General features: G+C 41.4%; 1 protein-coding gene across 1 annotated transcript in view; it reads left to right on the top strand.

The window, feature by feature from the left end:
- LOC139266579 (CUB and sushi domain-containing protein 1-like) overlaps positions 1-20615 on the top strand; it is a 3131815-nt gene that overhangs the window by 3079610 nt on the left and 31590 nt on the right. The window contains exons 63-67 of the mRNA XM_070884173.1: positions 4297-4470; positions 10088-10261; positions 10997-11070; positions 11758-11869; positions 19099-19278. Of these exons, the coding sequence (XP_070740274.1) occupies positions 4297-4470; positions 10088-10261; positions 10997-11070; positions 11758-11869; positions 19099-19278 (714 nt within the window). The remainder of the gene's footprint in view (positions 1-4296; positions 4471-10087; positions 10262-10996; positions 11071-11757; positions 11870-19098; positions 19279-20615) is intronic.

Here is a 20615-nt window from a genome sequence, read left to right as displayed (position 1 = left end):
CTGGAGAGGGAAGGCATTGAGGGATACAGTAAGAAGTAGATATGTGTGAGATCGGTAGACTTCCCCAGAAATATTGTTTCTGTAATTCTAATTTATTTAAGGATTACTATAGAGTATTTACTGACTGGATCACAGCAGTATGACTGTCAATGCATTACTGGTTTATTATAGAATTAGTACTTGGGGATTTTGCCAACAATGTAAGAGTTTATCAGTATTTGTGGAGTAGACAAAGCGCCTATGAACAAGCTGCTGCTTGTACAGCAGGTAGTATCCAGCAATAGGTTTTGCTATTCTCACATTACAAAATGTGTTCCCCTAAATGCTGCATCATCAGCACTATTTGCCACCTCGGTATTATGTTGTTGAAAACAAATACCAAATTCTGTCGTATTTTTGCCACTCCTTTCCTTTCCTTTCCTTTCTTAAAGCTAGGAGCTGAGGCTACAGTACTATTTTACAGGGAGCGACAGCCTTCTTGCACTGCACCCCTGTGTGAGCCTGGCCACTAAACGTTGACAGTCTGTGCTAATCCTGGAGGCCATCAACAGCTAACTCCTATCTTGTACTTCATTGGCTTTAAAGCACTTTGAGACGTCCGGTGGTCGATAAAGGCGCTATATAAATCCAAGTCTTTCATTTTTTTCTTGTTTTCTTTCTTTTCACTCAGCGTACACACATGTGCACTTACAGCAGCAGCAGCTACTAATCAGTAGGATCCCTAACTAACTCCAGCATAATAAGGCCAATTGTTGCCTCCTCACTGCCATCCTAACTGAGATTTGCCAACTCAATACAGGCCTGGGATTGAATCTCCTGAACTGCACATTTCAACCACACACCAAGTGAAACATTTCCCATTGAGCTGCAAGATAACAGAGGCATTTTTTATTTTAGGGGTGATTTCAGTATAGCCAGAATGTGATTATAATAACTTCATTTAATTTGCTAGTAGCAATTGGAAAAACATTTTTAAAAAGTGGTTTTGAACGTCCGATGGTTGTGAATGGCGATATATAGATGCAAGTCTTTCTTTCTTTTTCATTCAACTTGCTAGCAGTAATTGGAAAAACAAGAAAGACTTATATTTCTATAAGCACTTTTCACAACCACCGGACATCTCAAATTGCTTTGTAGCTTTTTAAAGTGTCATCACTGTTGTAAGGTAGGAAACACAGCAACCAATCTGTGCACAACAAGCTCCCACAAGCAGCAATGTGATAATGACCAAATAATCTGTTTTTGTTATGTTGATTGAGGGATAAATAGTGGCCAGGACACCAGGGATAGCGTTCCTGCTCTTCTTCAGAATAGTACCATCTTTTACGCCCAGCTGAGTTCTCAGTTTAATGTCTTATCTAAAAGATGGTACCTCTGACAGTGCAGCACTCCCTCAGCACTTCACTAGGGCATCACTAGAGCACTAAATTTTTGTGCTCAAGTCTTTGGAGTGGGACTTGAACCCACAACCTTCTGACTCAGAGGCAAGAGTGCTGCCAACTGAGCCACAGATTTTGACTTAATACAGACTTGCTTTGATTGATTTGAACATTCTGGTGCAGACAATCTGCGGCTGTTTCAGTGGACTCCCGCCATAACTTTGGAATCTGCCAGAATGGCCAGAAGATAGGCAAGGACCTGGATATAAAAACGGAGAATGCTGGAAATCTCAGCAGGTCAGGCAGCATCTGTGGAGAGAAAAACAGAGTTAATCTTTCAGGTCGATGACCCTTCATCAGTTCTGACAAAGGGTCATCGACCTGAAACGTTAACTCTGTTTTTCTCTCCACAGATGCTGCCTGACCCGTTGAGATTTCCAGCATTCTCCATTTTTATTTCAGATTCCAGCATCCGCAGTATTTTGCATTTGTATTAACGACCTGGATATAGTGGGTCCTAATTTTTCACTCATATTTCCGGGATGCTCTTGTGGGGGCAGTACTGTCCCATACAGGGCGAACATCATGATGGAGCTTGGGGCCAGAGACAGATACTTCAAATGTCGGCATTTCCAGAGATGGAAAAGCATTCCTGTAAGTCCGGGCCCCAGTTATTTTTTCTGAAGGCTATGTATTTAAGTGATTTTTGATTACTTGCTTTTTTTACATGTCCTCATATATTGTTTCTATATTATATATACTTTTGTAAAATCAGGAAGAATATCAGAATACACAAAAGTAGCATTTCAATTTCTTTTATTTTTTTAAAGTTTCTCCCAAGATTATCAATGACTTGTTTCTGGGGGGAAGGGGACTGACATTACACCCTACCAATCTGGCTAACCTCGCTGGATTTTCCAACTTTTCACAGGACAGGCATCCTAGTTATGTCCCCAGTGGTACAGGCACTCGCCACTTTCAGGCTAATTAAGGGACCTCCCTCTGACCCCGGAAAGTTCACCAGGGTCAGTGGTGGAGGTTCCTGTGGCCTCAATCCCCAAGGATTTTTGGGGCATCATTATCTCATGGAGATTTTCAAAGTTTACAAATGTAATCAGTCCTGCTGGCCGCTGGGATTCACCACGCATGCTTTTTAAATGAGAATATATGTATATTTTCATAACTAAACAAATTCTGCATAGTGTCCAATTGCTTGCATCTAAAATGTCACTTCTGCATATTCCCCACCATCCTCGCATCCTAAAGGGTAGATGGGGCTCTTTGGCCTTGGTTACAGCCACCTACGAGGAAGACAACGGCAAACCACCTCAATCAAATACTCTTCCCTAATAAGTGCTCGGGAATCTCAGATGCGAGACTTGAGTTTGGACCTGCCAGAGGCTGAACGCAATGGATGGACGAACAGTGAAATGTATTCTTCTTGGGTCTAACAGCAATATGTTTTTCATATAAGAAGCAACAAATATACTTTTGTTCTTTTACAATCCAAGGTCCTAGTGCACTCTTGCTTTCCAACTGCAGCCTGTTCTCCACGCAAACCGCCCCCCCCTCATCACCCACCCACCGAACCAGCTTTACATCTTTAAGCTTGCATTTCTTTGAAGGCCTCAGTTAACCCCTATTTTCAGGCTCAGCAAAACAGGTAGCAGGAACACCATATGGACGGAATTTGTTTTTTTCAAATCCTTTTCTTACCTTTACAAGACATTTTCTAAAAAACAAACAAGTGAGCTGGTGTTTGGACGTGAGATTGAGAACGTTGCTCAGAATGGAGAGAGAAGTGATCTCCTATTATTTAACTGGTGTTTATACACTGGTCAAATTCTTACAAGGTAAGTTTGAGGAGAAATTAGAATCATCGAATCACCAAAATTTATGCACAAAAGGAGACTATTCGGCCCATCGTGTCTGTGCCGGCCGAGAAAGTGCTATCCAGCCTAATCCTACGTTCCAGCTCTGGGTCGATAGCCTTGTAGGTTACGGCACTTTAAGTGCATATCCAATGTGATGAGGGTTTTTGCCTCTACCACCTTTTAAGGCAGAGTTCCAGACCCCCATCACTCTCTAGGTGAAAATCTTTCTCCTAAACTCCCCTCTTATCCTTCTGCCAATTACTTTAAATCTATGCTCTCTGGTTATTGACCTCACTGCTAAAGGAAATAGGTGCTTCCTATCATCTCTATCTAGGTCCCTCATAATTTTATACACTTCAATCAAGTCTCCTCTCAGCCTCCTCTGTTCCAAGGAAAACAACCCCAGCCTATCTAATCTGTCCTCAGAGCTAAAATTCTCCAGTCCTGACAACATCCTCGTAAATCTCCTCTGCACCCTCTCTAGTGCAATCACATTTTTCCTGTAATGTGGTGACCAGAACTGTACGCAATACTCTAGGTGTGGCCTAACTAGTGGTTTATACAGTTCACGCATAACCTCTCTTTTATGTTCTATCCCTCAGCTAATAAAGGACATTTCTATGATTCTATATAACCCCTAATTTTAGTCTGATATTATCAATGTTATAATACTGTAGTGCTTTAACTACTTAATCAGCATTGTCTGAATGTGTTTTCACTTGTGTGATATTACAACCCCATGTAATTTCTTTAGTTAAAATATGCAGTGGGAATAACAGCATAGTAGAAAGGTAACAGTGTTGCCTTAATTCGTAATAGCTCTCATTAAAGCACAATGAGAAATACATTCCGAGATGATTTATTTATTTTTATAATTATGCATCGCTCGAACAAATTAAATCTGTCGTGGCAATTGGTGTAATAACAACTTTTTTCTACATATGAGAACATAAATAGCACTCGTTTGTAAGGGCAAATAGCATATTTGCTGATCCTTTGTGTTTATTAAGTTCTTGTTTTTTTTGTTCCCCTTCCTACTGAAGTTATCACTTGCACACAGCCACCCCCAGTGCTTCATGGCAGAGTGCAGGGATCAGACTTCAGATGGGGCTCAAGTGTCAGCTATACTTGTTCTGAGGGGTATCAGCTTTCCTTGTCTGCTGTTCTGACCTGTGAAGGAAATGGTATTTGGAGAGGAGAAGTCCCACAGTGTTTACGTAAGTTTGCATCACCTTTCTTGAATAATTTTAACACAGTAGTGCAATGTCCCCATTTTCTTCCCTGAGAATGGCATTGATTAACTGATTCTTTGTTCTGTATTTTGTATTCTCACTCTTAATTCTCATCTGCTTATTGTAATTAGAGTTTGATAATTAATAAAATAATCCCCCCCGCTGTCATATTAATTTTCTTTCCTGCTTTTCATCTCCCCAGTTAATCAGAAAGTCAACCAGAATCCAACCTGTACTTCCTTCCTATTTTGTGGTTAAGATAAAGTTTGCTGTCATATAGATAATGAAAGAGTTGTGTGATTAATAATGATTTTAATCTGAGGTCATCTTTGTTTGCCTCTACCGTTGCTGCTCGGTAAAGCAAAGCTATTTGGAAGTGAGTGAGAGCTGTGCAGGTGTTAGAAATCAAGGGTTCAAAATGTATTGACATGAAGGATACTATATTTAAATCGTTGTTTTGAACTGGAGATGAAGTGACCCCTCAGACTGGTATTAGATGCTTAGGAATCCTAATGTTTTGGTACCCTCCTGAGATATTATCGTACTCTGCACTATGACAACCATTATCTGTTGATTTCAAGTTAAGACTTCAACTTTGTTTATGTATCTTTAAGACAATTTGTTGTAGAAAGACTTAAAATGGATGGAAGTTGTGAGAGTAAATGTAAACATTTGCTACATCGTAAAGGTGATAATGCCTCTGAAGCGAACAGTTTTCTGGTTTGGGGCTTCAGGATTGTACCTGAGAGAATAGGGATAGAGGGGACTACCACAGAAAAGCATCTTCGGAATGGTATAAACAAAGACATGTGCCCAAGAAATTCATAAGACATCTTTAGGGCGGGTTCTTGAAACAAGAATCGAGATAAAGAACACGATACGGCATTGGATAGCAAGTTTTTTGGGGAACCTCTATAGAGCAAAAGTTCTTGTCAATATCCCATGTCAGACCCACCCCTAAAAAGAGAATAAATGTAGCCTTCTCAAGGTTGTTCTCACAAATGGTGTGAGGAGAGAGTGAAACAGAAGTTGGGCTAGTTGAACACTCTTCGAGTGATCCCATACTTTACCAAAGGAAGCTGTAGACAAATAGAAAGAGACTGCAAGCCAGAGAACTGCACACGTTCACCAGCCGTTTGTCTGATTGGATCGGTATTAACTATCTGTTACAGTCGTATGTTTTTGCTGTATAACTAATGTGTTATATTCCACTTAAACTCAGATTAAACTATACCCACCAGATTGGTTTACAGTCGATCCTGATTATTAAAGTGACCAGAGATAGTCATAAACTTGGCTATTTCTAACACAGGGTAGCTTGTGTTGATTTTTCTCCTACCCGTGTGGAGAAGCATTACACTTCTGGCCTGTTATTTTCTGCTGATGACACAGCTAAGTTCAGGAATTGCAGAGACTCATGAGTACAAATGTATACCTCACCACTTTGTGATATGATGTGCTTGTGGTACTTTAGTATGTTATGTCAGAATATCAGTGTCTTGCTAAGTTTTTTTCAGATGTTTGCATTCAGAAATAAGTTATAAAGGAAGTCCCCTACATTTGGAGAGTTCATCTTACCATATTATTAAGAATGACGTTTTTGTAAATAAAATGTATAATTTTAGGTTGAAATGTATGTGCTGTTTGCTAGTCCCTCATGCAAAACTGCAGAAGACATAAAATGAATGAAAGATTATTACAGCATACAAAATATGACTTGCATCATTATTTTTGGATGCAGATATCATTAACATTTTTTGTTTTCTGAATTGTAAGTTAACAAACTGAGCCAAAGTGTTGTTCCACACAGATTGCAATACATATTGCAAATCTTGTTCATTGATTTAATTTCTTTTTTTGAAAAGATCTACAGTACTTTATTGCATTATTTGTATTGATTTATGGATATATTTAAGGGAAGGCTGTTTTGTATGTTAGTATAGTTTTTAATGGGACTCTGTTGGTATGATATACGAAAACATTGAGATAATCCACTGATTCATGGCTCTACATTATGTGACTGAAATTATGTTGTTTTTCTGGGAGTACTCTTTTTAGGGAATTAAATACTCTTTTTAGGGAATTAAATAGAGCCAGATTTCACATATTAAAATGTAATTTACAACCTGCATATCATGGGGATAACCAGGATGCTAACAATGACAATTATGTGGGTGATGATCTTTCCTGACATTTTTAATCTCCTGTCTTAAACATGGTGACTCGTGCTGGGTACAGTTTCATAGACATTGATTGACACTATCCAAATGGCCATTCTTCCTATGTGAGCTTCGATGGTTTGTGTTAGTGGACTATTTGACTGGGTCAAAATTTACAGACTTAGTGAAATTTGTCTTTCATTATACCAGACTGGAACTAAAGTAGTATATTTCATGGCATGTTATTTCAGGGATCAGATTGCTGTATTTCAGGGATCAGATTGCCAATCAGTCAGTCCTTTTAAGGTGTGGGATACATTCTGAGATACAGGTCCAGCACTGGGAAAGAACTGGAGATATGTTTACTTGTCCAATTTATTTTGCTGTTGCACAGGTTACGTCCCCTTCTCCAAATTGCACCATTTCCCCTGATGTCATCTCCGACTCTTTAAATGTGGCTGTGCCTCTGTTCTCAAACCCTCAATAACAACACATTTAGGTTGTTTTTATGATGCAACAATCAGCAGATGGTTCTTTCCGCCCAGCAGTTGTCAAAAGTACTCAACACAATGGTCAGCACCCTGAATTAGAGCTCTGAGCATTCTCACAAGTGGACCTTGTCCTCCGAAGTTGAGATTTGCTACCCAAGGATGAAATCCTTGTTATATACTTAGGCTTATGTTTAAGGAAGGATATACTTGCATTGGGGACTGTTCAGAGAAGGTTCACTAGGTTAATTCCGGAGATGAGGGGGTTGACTTATGAAGATAGTTTGAGTAGTTTGGGCCTCTACTCATTAGAGTTCAGAAAAATGAGAGGCGATCTTGTCAAAATGTATAAGATAATGAGGGGGCTCGACAAGGTGGATGCAGAGAGGATGTTTCCACATGGGGGAAACTAAAACATAGTCTCAGAATAGGGGCCGCCCATTTAAAACTGAGATGAGGAGGCATTTCTTCTCTCAGAGGGTTGTAAATCAATGAAATTCTCTACTCCACAGAGCTGTGGAGGCTGGGTGATTGAATATATTCAAGGCGGAGATAGACAGATTTTTGAGTGATAAGGGAATAAAGAGTTATGGGGAGCGGGCAGGCAATTGGAGCTGAGCCCATGATCAGATCAGACATGATCTTATTAAATGGCGGAGCAGGCTCGAGGGACCAAATGTCCTACTCCTGCTCCTATTTCTTATGTTCTTATGTTCTGATACCAACAAGAAGTTATTCCAGTTCTGTTCCACAGACAACACAGCCCAACTGTTTAAACCTCAATCCTTAATACGTTCTGAAATTCTCCTTGAGTTTCTTCTACCTCAGGATGTTGTTGTTATTGTCTTTTATCCTTCAGTGCATGGTTCCATCGACCATATAGAAGAAAGCATTGTGGGATTAACATAGTAGCATCAACATGCTCAAATGTCTTGAATGAGAATTGATCACATGATGCACTCCCATGTGATCATTTGAATTGATGTTGGCATTGCGTAGAGGATGCTTCCCATTTGAAGAATGAAGAAGACTCAGTCAGCAATGTAATGTAACTTTGTGCACCAATTGCATACTTTTCATTGATTGGTTTTTAAACTTAAAATATTGAACTGTTATTGCAATATCTAGTTTAGCCCAAGGAGTTGATTCTAAATTTATTAAAATGACAGCTATATATAATTGAGAGGGATGCTGAGGCAGTGTCAAACATGAAATTAGTTCTGCCAATCTTTGTTTAGGCCTTTGGAAAAACTGAGGCCTGAATTAACAGTGTGGAGCTGGAAATGTCACCTGGTTTAGCAAAGTGTTCTTCTGAGGTTTGGCCCATAGATTGGTAGACTAAAACTGACAGTATTTCTGAATTCTTTCTCTATGAGACAGCAAGTATTATTCCTTGAGGACATTAATCTAATAGTCTCTTTTGAACAGATATGAATATTTTAAATGGTAAGACATTGTGGTGTGACATTTCACCATCACAGCCTGACAGATAAGTTATGCTTTGAATGTGTAATTTTCGCTTGACAGATAACTCTCTACATCATGATGCTATGATTTAAAATAATTACACGCAGTCCCTAGAATTTCCGTTAGAGTTTTTTTACTTTCCAGTGTGAGTCTCTAATGTATTTGGTCCCTTCCGCTTTGCCAAATACCATCCCAGTCCAAGGGGGTTCAACCTGTTCCGAAGTTTCTGTCAATGCTGTTCTAACATGGGTACCTAGCAGTGTACATCAGCAGCCAGAAGTGCCTCGCCTTTAACTTTAACTGTCTCCTCATGGAACACAACAGGAACAATTTGCATTTATGTGGTGCCTTTGTAATGAATCATTTGCTATGACACAAAGAAAGGGCATGCCCAACATTTATTTATGTTATCCAGAGTCAAGTCTTGAATCACGTTAACAGCAAAGTGATATATACAAACAGAGGGGGAATAGTGGAAAAAGCAATCTGTGTGACCTTTCACCAACTTCAGTCGTGTATTCCTCTCTATCTTAAAGTTTTTTTTAAACTTTCTCACCTTTCTGCAGTGTGCAGCTGAAAATTGGGTAAACTTCTGCCAAGTTTAAATCAATAGCACTGTGATCAGCCACGAGGGAGGTATGATTCAACCACTGGTTTTCTCTTCCTCCCTGTGTTGAAGCAGCTCACCTAATCTGGGTGTTCTTCACTTATGACACTGGCAAGATAGGGAACTCGCTGTGTGGGAAATCATTACCACAAACCTATCACTCCAAAGCTCTGCAAATTGAAGAACGCAACTTATATAAAAGTACACCCAAACATGGTTATGCTTCGTTTCTTCCCAGGACACTGATTTTGATTGTACACAATTATTTTATTGTACTTGAAAATATCTAACTTCATAACTACAGAAAAGACAGAAATATTCCAATGGCTCCATTGATAAGTTCAGCATCTGGTACAGTGCTGAGCCGTGCAGACCACAATCAGCCCAAGTTCAATTCAAGGACTCTGCTAAGTCAGGTGATCTGAACCAAGGGTAGCATTAAGGACGCAACAATTAGCCTCAACATTGCTCGTCTAGCGATGGGGAAATCTGCTATAGTTCCCCTTCCTGATCGCTATCCAGGGACATCTGCTGTGAAATTATGCATGTGTGGATGTCAGACGACGATAGGACCAGGCCCAGCAATGACCTCTTACATCTTTAAATTGAACATTGACACTTAATGTCTTGGCTCGGACATAAAAAAAGAGCCACTTGATTCAAGCACCGGTAAATGGATGGCAACTATGGAACTGTATTCCAGCATGGATCGATGCTTTCAGGAGAGGAGAAAAGGAGAGAAACTTAAGGGTGGGGGACGGAATCTTTTCTGACAAAGTTTTGTGATAGATTTTGATAGGTGGCAATATTTTTGAATACTGTGCTCCAGGTACAGGTGTCCCACAACCTTAACTCCACTTTGGCATTTTCTTTGCCTATAGCTGTTTTCTGTGGAGACCCAGGGACTCCAGTGGAGGGGCGAATTGAAGGAAGAAGTTTCACCTACAAATCTGAAGTATCGTTCCACTGCCGACCTCCATTTCTGTTAGTTGGATCTTCCAGAAGATTTTGTCAGGCTGATGGATTCTGGAGTGGAATTCAGCCATCTTGCATTGGTATGGCCACCTCACCCACTCTGCTGGTTAATGTTCCTTAGTTTGCTCCTAGCTGTCGAAATGGAAATGCCACGATGGTGCAGAGATGATGTTTTTCTGAGTTTTAGATTAAGGCATGTTTACAGGGAGAGTAGAGGGAGCTTTACTCTACATTTCATTTGCATTTTTTTCACCTGTTTATTCCTGCTTTTTGTCATCTTCTGTATGACATTTGTTGCCAGTAATGCCCTTCATTTTATAGCTTTATATCCAGTCCATTTCAAAAATGAAAAGTTGAGAGATGCGAAAATAATTCCACTGATGCAGAGCTGTTCATTTTGAGAGCAAACGCTTACTGTTAATATTAACAGGAAAGTCGTGAAAATATCTCATAAATAACGTGGTAACTTTACAGTCCAGTGATCAAGCCTTTCAAGAGATTGGACCTTGAAATTAAGTTATGCAAATATTAAAATGTTCATATGCAATTCCATTGTTCACTTGACAATGGCAATTTTAATATGTTTAAAATAAATAGTCCACAAAGGAATTGATTATGATCATGTTATGTGTATATGCTAATATTCACCTGGTGTAATTTCAAGGTTTTAAAGTATTTGAAATAGGGAAAACAAAGTGAATATACATTTTTAAAAATGCTAATTTGTAACCTATTTAAAACAAAACTCTTGATAGCAGAGCCAGAATTATTAATGTGTTTTTTTTCTGTTTCAATGTTTCCACCCTTATAAAAAGATCCAACACACACTATCTGTACAGATCCAGGCACCCCTCATTTTGGAATGCAGAACAGTTCCCAAGGTTACGAGGTAAGAGGTTACACCAAAGATTATTGAACCAAAGTTCATTCTGCTTTTATCTCGTCCTAATTATTTCCTTTCTACACTGAGAACATTTTGCTTTTTATGCAAAACACAGCGTCAGTTTCCACATGTACGCTGATGACATCCAGCTCGAGCTCACTTTCACTTCTCTCGACCCCTCCACGGTCTCTAAATTGTCAAAGTGCATGTCCAACATCCAATTCTGGATGAGTAAAAATGTTCTCCAATTGAATATTGGGAAGACCAAAGCCATTGTTTTCGGTCCCTGCCACAAACTCTGTTCCCTAGCCGCTGACTCCATCCCTCTCCCCAACTTCTGTCTGAACCAAACTGTTCGCAACCTTGGTGTCATATTTTGACACTGAAATGAACTTTCGACCACATATCCGCAGCATAACTAAGACCGCCTATTTCCACCTCTGCAACATCACCCGTCTCCGCCCTTGCTTCAGCACATCGGCTGCTGAAGCCCTCATCCATGCCTTTGTTACCTCCAGACTTGACTATTCCAAAGCACTCCTGGCTGGCCTCCTACATTCTACCCTACATAAACTAGAGGTGATCCGGCTGTCCATGTCCTAACTCACACCAAGTCTTGCTCACCCATGATCCCTTGGGACATTTCACTACATTAAAGATGCTATATAAATACAAGTTGTTGTTGTTTTACAGGTTGGAAGCACTGTATTTTTCAAATGTCGAAAGGGGTACCACATTCTAGGCTCCACGACACGATCCTGCCTTGCCAATTTAACTTGGAGTGGTGTACATCCTGAATGCATTCGTAAGTTTTCTGAATTCAAAAGCAAAGTCTGCACTGATTCAGTTTCCTTGTCCATAATGTATACAATACAGGTGTGAAGTCTGAAATCGAGAAACCTCGGGACTGAGGCCGTTCCGGATTTTGGGTACTTCTGGATTTCAGAACGTCTTTGCCTGGACCGAGGTGGGTGGGGAAGGGGGCATGTTGGTCGAGCATCCAGAGGTTGGGCGGGGGGCGGGGCAGGGGGGGGCCGGGGGGGCGGCATCAGTCGGGTCGCCGGAGGTCGGAGTGGAGGTCGGGCCGAGGCCGGGGGAGGTCGGGCCGAGATTGGGCTGAGGCAGGGGGCGAGGTCAGGCGGCTGAGGCAGGGGAGTCTGCATTTCAGAACATTTTCCGTTTTCCGGACAACCCCGCCACGGATCAGCCCCATGTCTGGATTCCAGAACATTCCGGATTCCAGAACTCCAGGTTTTGGACGTCACACCTGCATTTCTCCATCTAATTATTTTGTACCTTCCTTTCCTTGTCCATATTTAATAAAGTGCAGTTTGATTAATTACTTGTATATACTGTAAGTACAAATGAGGTGTGACAGACTGTCTTCACCATAGGGGCTGGTATTTTCTACGGAGTGACTGTTTATTTCTCCTAATTTGCACTTCTGCTCATGTGTCTCCCAGGGGGAAGGGTGTGGTGGGGGGTAAGGTCATGCACTGTGCTTGGGTAAGGGAGTTCAGCTGGGGGAGGGATGCACTTGCTCTGGGTGTAAGGTGGGACTTTGGCTGTGGGGGGGCAGCACTTGTGCTGGGGTAAGGGACTTCAGTTGGGGGAAGGATGCACTTGCTCTGGGGTAAGGTGGGACTTCGGCTGGGGGAAGGATGCACTTGCACTGGGGTAAGGTGGGACTTCGGCTGGGGGAAGGATGCACTTGCATTGGGGTAAGGGACTTTGGCTGGGGAAGGATGCACTTGCTCTGGGGTAAGGAGGGACTTCGGCTGGGGGAGGGCTGTATCCTTTCTGACTTCTGAAGTCCAAATGGATCATGTTACAATGTGCAAAGTTCGGCTGGGCGGTTCCATTTACACATTCCAGAGAAAATTCAGGGCGTGGCTTATCCTCCAAGGGGACCAATCAGTAATAGGTCATGTGATAATGGAGAGCCAATCAGAGAAACGGCTACAATTCAGTTAGTACAAATAAATACATCCTATTTTCTAGCAGGCAGGTGGTAGGTCCTTGCTGTCAGCAGGCAATAACTAAAGACACAGCTGTAACTATTCTTTCCTGCTGGTAAGAGCATTTTTCATTCTTTTGTCAACTTGATAGAATCATAAAAATTTAGGGCACAAAAATGTTGGCGGGAGTGGAGAATCTTAGTTATGAGGACAGATTAGATAGACTGGGTTTGTTTTCCTTGGAACAGAGGAGGCTGAGGGGATTCCTCATTGAGGTGTGTAAAATTATGAGGGGCCTGGATATATTGGATAGAAAGGGCCTATTCCCCTTAGCAGATGGGTCAACAACCAGGGGGCATAAATTTAAAGTAATTGGTAGAAGGTCGAGAGGACATTTGAGGGGAAATTTCTCTTGTTGGCTAGCACGGACACAATGGGCCGAATGGCCTCCTTCCATGCTGTAAATTTCTTTGATTCTGTGATTCTATGAAAAAGAGGCCACTCAGCCCATCGGGTGTACGGGCCAAAACTTTCCATCCTAATTCCACTTTCCAGCTCTTGGTCTATTGCCTTGTAGGTTTGTAGTGCCTATCCAAGTACTTTTTAAATGCGATGATGATTTCGGCCTCTACCACCCTTTCAGGTTGTGAGTTCCAGACCCCCACCATCCTCAAGGTAAAAACAATTTCTCCTTAACTTGCCTCTAATCCTTCCACTGATTACTTTAAATCTATGCCCCCTGGTGATTGACCTCTTTACTAAGGGAAATAGGACCTTCCCATTGACTCTATCTAGGCCTCTCATGATTTTATAAACCTCAATTATGTCTCCCTCAGCCTTCTCTGGTCCAAAGAAAACAACCACAGCCTATCAAATCTTACCTCGTCGCCAAAATTCTCCAGTCCTGGCAACAGCCTTGTAAATCTCCTCTCTACCCTTTCTTGTGCAATCATATCTTTCCTGTAATGTGGTGACCAGTACTCTAATTGATGTCTGTAGTAATCAGTCCTTTTAACGTCGAACATAACCAATGATGGGGGAAGGTCAGCATCTGATTCACCATTGAAATGCTGGCATGGTGGAGAACAGAAATTGTAAATATATTTAGAAGGGTATGTCCTTTGATACAATGTATTTGTTACAGTATTGAAAAATAACTGCGAACTTAGTTCTGACAACTATTCATAGATATATAAAGCGTCATTTTCCAATTGGTGATCTGGTCGCACATACCAGTAATCAAGCCAAGCGTCGATAGCGGAAAAAGCGTGCGACAACCCAGGCACCCCAACCTCCCGTTCCTGCAACCACCGTCTGCCCCACGTGTGATAGAGACTGTAGGTCCCGCATTGGATTCTTCAGTCGCCTGAGGACTCCTCTTTAGTGTGGAAACAAGTCATCCTCGACTCCGAGGGACTGCCTAAGAAGAGAAGATAATGGAAATGCAGGCACAATTTTACAACCATGAATTGGACAAAAATCTGTGTGCACAGTTTTCTGATCTGTGCTGCTGGTAAGCGGGACATTACACTTTCCTAAGATAATCACTGCAACCTAGTATCATCTCTCAGGAATGGTAGAAAAATCATCCTACTCATTTAAGGCCATTGTCAATAGTCGCCCAACTATGCATCATCCCAACCTCAGCAGCTGTACAACTGCTGTGCATTCTGTGTTATTCATCACATGAAATTCGCACAAGAACAGGATGTTAAAACAGAAAGTGTTGCAAGCACTCAGCAGTTCAGGCAGCATCTGTGGAGAGAGAACCAAAGTTAACGTTTCAAGTTGATGACCTTTCGTCAGAACTAGAAGATGCTGGAGATGAACAGCTTTTTAAGCAAGTACAGAGCCAGAGAATAGGGAGCAGAGAAAAAGCAGGGGGGAAAAACCCATGATCGGATGGAAGGCAGGAGTGATTAAATGACAAATGAAATGATGGGGCATTGTGAAAGGAGGTGATAATGAGATAAATAAAGAAACAAAATATAAGATCAGAGGAGGTGTAAATGGTTACAGCAGAATAGAAGAGGGGGAGGGAAGCATGGAAAATCTAGTGGAGAAATCTCCATGGCCCGAGAATGTGCTGGAAGAAAGGCAGGTAGGCCCCAGGGTGTGGATCACTCCTCCAGCCATGTACCAATAGGGGATCCCACCCCAAGCCCTAGCCCACAGCGGCTCTGGTGCAGCCACCAACATTGAATTATTAACCTCAACTAAATTATGCCTGCCTGCAAGCCACATTTGCCAGTTCCCAAAACATTAGCTTACTTAAAATTTATTATTCTCTACAATATGACATAAATAGCATGGCCCAAGGGGTGCAATAAGTATTTATAAAATTTGTGGGGTTGACCATACACTTTGTCACTTGTGTATTTTGCAGCTGAGTCCATGAATATAAATAGTATGTAATGTCAGTACATGTGAAGGGTCCTCTGTGCCCATAACTTTACAGCCTTTTCCCTTTGCAAGCAGCATTAAAGTTAACAATCGTATGATTCAAGTAGTAGAAAGATGTATGACATTGTGGAGACTAACATCCATAACTCTTGTTTTATTTAAAATAAAAGAGCAGGGATTGCACATGATAGCACATTGTGTGGCCTTAATATTGTTACTAACATAAAAAGCTCAGTGTTTTACATTACATAGTATATACGGCACAGAAATAGGCCATTCGGCCCAACAAGTCCATGCCGGTGCTTACAGTACACTCGAGCCTCCTCCCATCTTTCCTCATCTAAATCTATCAGCATAACTCTCTATTCCCTTCTCCCCCATATGTTTGTCTAGCCTCCCCTTAAATGCATCTGTACTTTTAGCTTCAACCACTCCCTGTGGTAATGAGGTCCACATTCTCACCTCTCTTTGGGTAAAGAAGTTTCTTCTGAATTCCCTATTGGATTTCTTAATGACTGTCTTATATTGATGGCCTCTAGTTATTCTCTTGCCCACAAGTGGAAACATTCTATCAAAACCTTTCATAATTTTAAGACCTATATTAGGTCAAAAGAAAAGAGACCCATATATGTATAGCCTTGCATTCTGGTATCATTCTTGTAAATCTTCTCTACGCCCTCTCCAGTGCCTCTATATCCTTTTTATAATATAGCAGCCAGAAATGTATGCATTACTCTAAGAGCTGGAATTTGGTGAAAAACAGCCAGCACTGGATTACCACCGAATAAAACTGCTATAATTTTTTTAATTAAAATTGGCAGAAATTATTCAACGCATTTTTAAAAATCCACCCAGCGGGAAAAATCGGTGTTCCATATGGATTTTCAGTGGAAAATGCGATCCTGGTCAAATCCAGTCATATTTTAGTAAAATTTAGACCGAGGCTGCGAGTTGGGCCTAGGAGGGGGGCAAAAACACAAATAATATTTCTCCAAAAATTAAAAATCAGAAAACATTCACAGGACCCTTCTGCACTGAATCGCTGCAAAAGAATTAAAAAAAAACATTAACTTACCTTTTTTTGCAGGGTTTCAAACCTACCGCAGATCGAACTGCTGCTCCGGCTGGTTTGTAGTGGACGCTTTCTTTCTCCTCACCAAGGGGTCACCGCTACCACCAAACTAGGGCAGAAGCGTTTTTTTTAGTGTTGCACGCCAGCGATCTGCTCCCCAGTGGTATTTTGAAACCACAGGCAGTACACTTTTCTAAATATTCTAAATGCTGCAATGTTTAATTCCCAGTCCTGATTTTTCTGTAGATATGTCTCAGTAATCCCTACTATGTCTGGTTCCTCGCAACGCATGATTGCCTCCAGCTCCCGTGTTTTATTACGGACACTGTATGCATACTGTACAGACTGTTCAACTCCTTTTTAATAGGATTTCTTCTCATTTTATGTTCAAACATCTTTTTAGAGTCCTGTTCTATAACTCTATGTATTCCTTTGCCATCAATGCCCTCCCTTACCTTATTCTTTGTTATGCTCTCTTTTCCTGTTCTGTTTATATTTAGGCTGGTTACGTTTCTTGTAAACCTCTCCCCCCATCTTACTAATTTAAGCAAATAGTATAAAATACCATAAGCCTTGACAATGTTTAACAAAAATAGCATTTTAGCAAAATAGCTAACATTAATTGTTGATGTACTACACTTGGTATTTGTTAAAACAGTGAACAATGTTTGGTGGAAGGGAACAAGATAGGTGTGAAAATATAATGCCTGAGTTGTGTGATATAATGAGGTCAAATCACTATATTGTCCTTGAAGTGAGATATGGGATTTAGCTACAAAGAATTGATGGTTATGCAAAGTAATGTTAGATTTATCTGATCCTGATTTGAAATATATGACATTCTTAACATTGGTGTGCAGTAAATCAGCATGTTGGCATAAATGCATAAATGAATTTGATTAATGTTAAAATAATTTTAACAATACACTCAATTCTTGCTTCCTTTTACAAAATACAATATCAGTTCAAGTAATTTAATTATGAGAGATGAAAAGTAAAACATGAAGTGAAACAGAAAATGCTGGCAATTGACAGCAGGTCAGTCAGCTTCTGAAAAGGACAGATATCTCTCAAGACAGATCATGGGGGAGAAATTTGGCATGTTAGCACCCCCAGTTAGTGCCTGGCCGGTGTGCTAACGGGGTGCTCAGGCAGTAGCGCCGTGGTGGAGCCGCTGATAACAGTTAGCGCCCCGGCACCTTTCGCCATGCAGATCGTGACATCAGCGAGCGTGCAACACTCGCTGGGCGCCCGATCTGCAAATTTCAGTAGCACCCCCCGCCTTACCGCCTCGCGCTGATAGTGACAGGGAGCAGAGGCGTGAACATGTCGACTGGTGGCTGGTGAGGCACTTCTTAAAGGGATGTGCCCAAGCTGACAAGGAACTTCCGTTCCAAAGGTCGATTATGAGTGGCAGATAACGCAGGATGTATCTGCAGCCAAATAAAGGCGGCTTAGTCCCTGGAATGTTGTGGGCCGTCAATGGACTTTGCATTTCATCCTACAGCATATTGCCATTCTGCACTCCTCAAATCATTGGGGCTGATGTGCCGACTCCAGTGACCCTCCCCTTTAATGTCTGGAAGGCGCCTTCACCAATGCTCACTCCCGATTACACACCTTATACTTGTTATCGCATGGAACCTAACGCCACTCACCTATGCCATTAGCACCTGATTTAGCGCTCCCCTGCATTCTTTGAGCATTGAGACTGAATTTAGCAGGTAGCGAGATTGCTTTGCGCCTGCCGTTAAACTTCCAACTTCGGGCGGTACCGAATTTCTAGCCCCATGTGTCATATGTAGCGATGTTTCTCTAGTTTGACCTACCATGCATTTCTGGTATTTACCTTTTACATTCATTTCAAATTATATAATAATAAGAAACATCCCAGTGCTATGCATGTGCTCAAATTTTGATTTTGAGACTATATTCCTCTCATCCCCAGCTCCTCCCACATACTTCTCCCCTTAATGTTCTCTCCTGGGTAATGCATTTTCTACAGTTGGGAATTTAGAATGGAAAGCCTACCACTTCGGTCAGTTACCAGGATTGCTTAAGAGTGGCCCATTGAAGACTCCTCTTCCAATTTTCTCCTCAGCAGTACCCTGAGTTGGGAATTCGGCCAAGTCATGAAATTGCACTTATTTCCTACCATGCATTAGATTACTTAATTTTGAATCACTGACTGACGAAATAACTGTTGCTGGTCAGAATGAAGGAAACACCAGGGTGTTCCATGTCCTCTGTGACATCCCATGGATTGCGCAATATGTGACAGGAGGGTGATGCTCATTACCTTTATCTTTGAAGGAATGCAACATCCTCCACCAAAGTTATAATGGACGAGAAGGAGAACCGCGGAAATTTGCTCCCTAATCATCGTCTACCTCACTCATAACCCGTCAGCTGGGAACTGCCAAATTCACTCGCTGCAACTTACTGAGTTTGAGCCACTCAACTGGCCAATTCCTGAAGATATTTGGCAAATTCATTACCTTGTACATTAAATGCTGTCATTTATGATTGATACTTAGATATATTTGTGGGTTTTTTTTGTGCTTTATTTTCTAATTTCTCTGGTGTTTTTTTTTCTTCCAGCGCATAGCTGCAGACAGCCAGAGACACCTGCCAATGTGGACGTGCGAGCCATTGAACTGCCGACATTGGGTTATACCTTAATTTACACCTGCCATCCAGGATTGTACCTTGCAGGAGGATCAGAGCACCGGGCATGCATGGGTGATGGGAAATGGTCAGGAAAGCCACCAGTCTGTCGAGGTAAATTAAGTGTGAAAGGAAAAAGAGAATTCAATGACTAGAACCTTTGCTCCAGGCACTCATTTGAGTGCCAACTGTGGAAGTATGCCATGCAAGAACCGCAGTTTGAAGCTCCCGGTTTTGACTCCTGATCTTTCCCGAGTAAGCTCGTTGTAGTCGCAATGGGCATAGGAGACCTGCAATTGCCCGACTCTCCTTTAACTTAGGGAAGAGAAAAATCAGCCTGTTTTCCCAACCCTGATCACCATGCTGTGATTCCTGCAGCAAAGTGACTATTATCTGCGAACCCTCGGAAAATGTAAAGCAAGTTTATGCTGTTTCAAAGCAGTTCCTTACATGCACAAGTTCACAGTTTAAAAAGGAAGGTGCCTATCTGTAATCTAATATGAATTGACATTAAATTAACATAAAGGATGCCTGATGTGTGAATGGAAATGTTACATTAATGTTCAGGACTGAGGCAACTTGTTGGGATGAACGGAGGAAATCTTATTCTCCTTCCAGCCAGGTTATATCTGTTTTTGAAATGATTAATACATCATTGGGTGGTAAAAATGAGAGTTTTTCATTCTGCAGCATTAACTTTAATGAGCATCAAAATTCACCAAAAATTACATTTAAAAAAATTTACATTTAATAAATTTAGTCTAACTAAAAGGCAGCTATTTAAGCGGAAATGTTCTATGATGATGACAAAAGGATAATTCAGTGATGTTGATAATCCAAACCAAATTTGCAGATATTCACCTTTTTCTTCTTAACATTAGCGGAGGAATTAAACTTGCGACCGCCAGTTTCGCAGCTGAGAAACGAGCAGCCGGCAGTAGAAAAAACAGGCTGGTAGGGAGTGGTGGGGTGGGGGGGGGGCACTTTGGTTGCCCCACCGATGCCCATTGGCCATCTGATGCCATATTCAGTAGGGCCCGTAAATGGGTAAGCACCATCCCTGCCTGAAGCAGGCGTAAGGCCGCTTAAATATGCAAGTTAGCATTGTTCTCTGGTTGTAGAATGGCAATTGCAAATCACCAGGTTCAAATGGGTGAAGTACCTGCCACGCATACTTCGCCTGTCGTAGCACGCGATGAGTGCCTAACCCATGGGACCACTAGGGGCCGCGCTAAAAATAGGCCTAGGAAATGTTGAATTGTTATTTCTGTGGGCCCAGGAGAAGCAAGATCGCACCTCCTGGACCCACAAAAAATCTCTGCCCTGCTGCCACCTACTGACAAACTCATTATGAGTCATGATTGGATAATATTTCCTCTTTTGAAACAACAACATACTAGCAAGTGGATTAAAAAATATATATTTTCTCTATCCATGTTGGGAGAGTAGTT

Source organism: Pristiophorus japonicus, chromosome 7 (assembly GCF_044704955.1).
Source record: "Pristiophorus japonicus isolate sPriJap1 chromosome 7, sPriJap1.hap1, whole genome shotgun sequence".
Classification (NCBI taxonomy): Eukaryota; Metazoa; Chordata; class Chondrichthyes; family Pristiophoridae; genus Pristiophorus; species Pristiophorus japonicus.
The sequence above is the reverse complement of the archived record's forward strand: the minus strand, read 5'-3'. Positions and strand labels throughout refer to the sequence as shown.